The 1,141-nt window shown below is 56.7% G+C and overlaps 1 protein-coding gene across 1 annotated transcript; it reads left to right on the top strand.

Moving 5' to 3' along the window:
• Positions 1–100: 100 nt before the first annotated feature.
• Positions 101–1,112, top strand: LOC108299032 (multiple myeloma tumor-associated protein 2-like). Its single transcript, XM_037735945.1, is given in 3 exon segments — positions 101–158; positions 161–184; positions 187–1,112. Coding segments are annotated over 3 exon segments (609 nt in total). The 3' UTR covers positions 714–1,112.
• The last annotated feature ends 29 nt before the right edge of the window (positions 1,113–1,141 follow it).

The raw sequence follows: 1,141 nt of genomic DNA, 5'->3' as shown, positions 1-1,141 counted from the left end.
AAAAAAAAAAAAAAAAAAAAGAAAACAGATGTTTCTGGGTAGGGGGTAGCCGGTCCGGGGTCGCAGGTCGCAGACCGCAGGCGACCGTCGCCCCAGCACCATGTTCGGCTCCAGTCGCGGAGGCGTGCGCGGCGGTCAGGATCAGTTCAACTGGGAGGACGTGACAAGCAGCGGGAGAACTACCTGGTGGCTACAAAAACGTGAAGAAGCAGACCACGGGCCTGAGCAAGGAGGACTTTGCGGAGGACTGCAAGCGGGAAGGAGGCGACCCCCAGAAGAAGGGCGTGGACCAGCTGCTGGGGCTGGGGAGCACTAGTGGCTCCGCGGGCCGCGTGGCGCTGTCGCGGGAGGACAAGGAGGCCGCCAAACTGGGGCTATCTGTGTTCACACACCACCGCGTGGAGAGCGGCGGGTCTGGGACTTCAGCAGCCTCGGCCAGGAGGAAGCCACGGGTGGCGGATCAGACTGAAAGCAGCTCTGAGAGCCACAGGAAAAGGAAGAAGGAGAAGAAAAAGAAAAAGAAGAAACACAAAAAAGAGAAGAAGAAAGACAGAGACAGGCGACCAGCCGAGGCCACCACCTCTTCCATGTCTCCCGAGAGGCCCAGGCACTGCCACCATGACTCTGACTCGGACTCCCCCTGCTGCAAGAGGAGGAAGCGAGGACACAGTGGGGACAGGAGCCCATCTTGCAGGTGGCATGACAAACTCTGAGGCCTGATGGTTGGACCCTGCTCACTGCTACTGTGGGACCTGGAACTCTCCCTTCACCTTGCTTGCCTCCTGCCTCAAGAAAGCCCCTCGTGTGGGTGAGACCTGAGGCTGCTCCTATGGAGTGGCTCTGGGCACCAGCCTGTCGGGTAAAGGCTGCACAGCTAGCTCTGGAGCAGCCAGCTTCCTGGAAGACCTCCAGGTTTCGCACAGCAGGGATGGCCCCTGGCTTGCCCTGCGAAGGTGAGCCTGCCCACAGGTACCCATAGAGGCTGGACTCCCCGTGTCCTGCTCGTGACTGCAGCAGCAGCCATGGACCTATGAGCAATCTACCTGTGGCCAAGTAAGGTGACCTCTATTTTTCCTTACATTGACTCTTTATATTTCAATAAATATATTTTATTTTATTTTATTTATTTTTTTTTTTTTTT

Source organism: Cebus imitator, unplaced genomic scaffold (assembly GCF_001604975.1).
Source record: "Cebus imitator isolate Cc_AM_T3 unplaced genomic scaffold, Cebus_imitator-1.0 Scaffold1482, whole genome shotgun sequence".
Taxonomy (NCBI): Eukaryota; Metazoa; Chordata; class Mammalia; order Primates; family Cebidae; genus Cebus; species Cebus imitator.
Note: the sequence above shows the minus strand (reverse complement) of the source record. Positions and strands in the feature narration are given on the sequence as shown.